A 2192-nucleotide genomic window follows, 5' to 3' on the forward strand; every position below is an offset into this window, starting at 1 on the left:
AGAAAGACTGTCTTATGGTCATAAATTCAACAGTTTTGGAGTCTACTGTCCGGAGTTTAGAAGAATGAACAGTGATCCAATTGAGACATATCAGATTCTAAAGGATCTTGACAGGGTAAATGCTAAGACGATGTTCCCCTCATGGGAGAGTGCTTTGGCTGTTTCTGCTTAAGCAGAAAATGGGATCATAAACAATTGGAACAGAAATTCTCGATCTCATATTTGTAATAATTAAAATTAGTCATCAATGGCTGACAGTTATTCTGCCTGGAAACCAGAGCCTTCCACTCCCTTGTGTATTCAAATCTGTCTAACTCAATCTTATATGCCAACATCCCATTACCTTCAAGGGAACAGAATTGCACTCTCCAACCACTCTCTCGGAGAATAATACATTTCTTACGTTTGTTTGAAAAAGGAAACAGTTTATTCTGATACCGTGTCCCCTCAGCTTAATCACTGTAGTCGAAAGAAAATATCTCTTTTTGTGTTCCACTTTGTCTAGTCCCCGCAAGACCTTATATGTTTCAATGAAATCACCTTATATTCTTCCAGACTCGAATGGAGATGGGCATAACCTCACTTCAGCCAACAAGACCTTAATCGCAGGAATGTGGCAAGTGGTCCTTCTCTAAGTGACTTCTAAAATAATGCTATTTGTTTCCTTGAAATCAGGAGAGCAAACAGTGCAAAGTGATGAGAATAGAATATACCAGTCCTGAAATTACCCTTTGATAATTTCCATGACACAGACAATGTATTGCTCATGAGATTTCACTGTCTTCCATTGAAGTTCAAGTCTAGCATTGCCAGCAGCACTTCAGTCTTGTGTAACCCAAGATGTTATCGCTGCACATCTCTGGGTGTTTGGATACATCTCACGATTTGATTTTCCTTACAGCGAACCTGATGACAGTGCTGATTCTTTCCCAAGGGAAGTGCGGCCTTTCCAAAGGAATCACTCTCTACATGACTGCCATGGCAACAGGAGATATGATGGTCCTTGTCTTCAACGTGATTGTGAGCCAGATCTTCAAATATCATTTCCCGGATTCACTGCTGAACTACACCTCCACCTGCCGACTCAGTGCCTTCCTGCAAGGGTTCAGCATCCAACTCTCCATCTGGTTTACCATCGCCTTCACCTTTGACCGCTTTGTAGCAATTTGCTGCAACAAATTGAAGGGGATGTATTGCACTGAAAGAATGGCTAACGTGGTTATATTCATCGTGAGTTCTCTTAACGTCATGGTCAACATTCCCTTGCCTTTTCGCTATGAGCCCATTCATGTTCTGAACAACGTACAGTGGGGCTGCCGCACCGTCACCAGTTACCTCACTTCACCGGCCTGGGCAGCTCACTGGTGGCTCTCCAACATCTCAAACATGTTTCTTCCTATTCCCCTGCTCCTGCTGTTGAACACTCTCACCGCTGGCCATATCCTAGCAGCCAGCAGAGTTCGCCGGGCTCTGAAGGACAGCAGCTCTGGTGCTGGGGAAATGGGCAGAGACCCCGAGCTGAAGAGCAGGAGGACCTCCATCATTCTGCTCTTCACCATCTCTGGCTGCTTCATGGTGCTGTCAGGCCCCATCACTGTCATCCATATCTGTGTCAGCTTTACCCACATTACGTCTCTCCAAGTTTCAAACTCACTCTATGTGGCAATCAGGGCAGCGTTCCTGCTGATGTGCACCAGCTCCTGCACAAATACTTGTATTTATGCACTGACCCAGAGGAGATTCAGAGAGGAGGTGAAGAACTTGCTGAAATCTCCTTATGCTCTATTCAGAATGTTATGAAAATAATTTGTATTGATGGGAGGAGTTGGTGGTTTAATGGGCTGCACGGTGGCACAGTGGTTAGCACTGCTGCCTCACAGCACCAGAGACCCGGGTTCAGTTCCCGCCTCAGGCAACTGACTGTGTGGAGTTTGCACGTTCTCCCCGTGTCTGCGTGGGTTTCGTCCGGGTGCACCGGTTTCCTCCCACAGTCCAAAATGTGCAGGCTAGGTGAATTGGCCAAGTTAAATTGCCCGTAGTGTTAGATGAAGGGGTAAATGTCGGGGAATGTGTCTGGGTGGGTTGCGCTTCGGCGGGTCGGTGTGGACTTGTTGGGCCGAAGGGCCTGTTTCCACACTGTAAGTAATCTAATCTAATCTAATAACCTCACTGGGCAAGCATTCTAAAACCTA

The 2192-nt window shown here is 45.9% G+C and overlaps 1 protein-coding gene across 1 annotated transcript; it reads left to right on the plus strand.

Annotated features, from left to right (window-relative positions):
- Positions 1-840: 840 nt before the first annotated feature.
- LOC148140448 (putative G protein-coupled receptor 139) lies at positions 841-1800 on the plus strand. The gene has a single exon (XM_087978952.1). It carries the CDS (start codon positions 841-843, stop codon positions 1798-1800), a length of 960 nt encoding a protein of 319 aa, XP_087835078.1.
- Positions 1801-2192: the final 392 nt, after the last annotated feature.

The sequence above is a fragment of the Chiloscyllium plagiosum genome, unplaced genomic scaffold (assembly GCF_037043375.1).
Source record: "Chiloscyllium plagiosum isolate Xiang-an unplaced genomic scaffold, Cpla_swu_hap1 HiC_scaffold_35, whole genome shotgun sequence".
Classification (NCBI taxonomy): Eukaryota; Metazoa; Chordata; class Chondrichthyes; order Orectolobiformes; family Hemiscylliidae; genus Chiloscyllium; species Chiloscyllium plagiosum.

Excerpts from the sequence above, each read along its gene's own strand:
- LOC148140448 (XM_087978952.1), top strand. The coding sequence starts at position 841 with ATGTTATCGCTGCACATCTCTGGGTGTTTGGATACATCTCACGATTTG.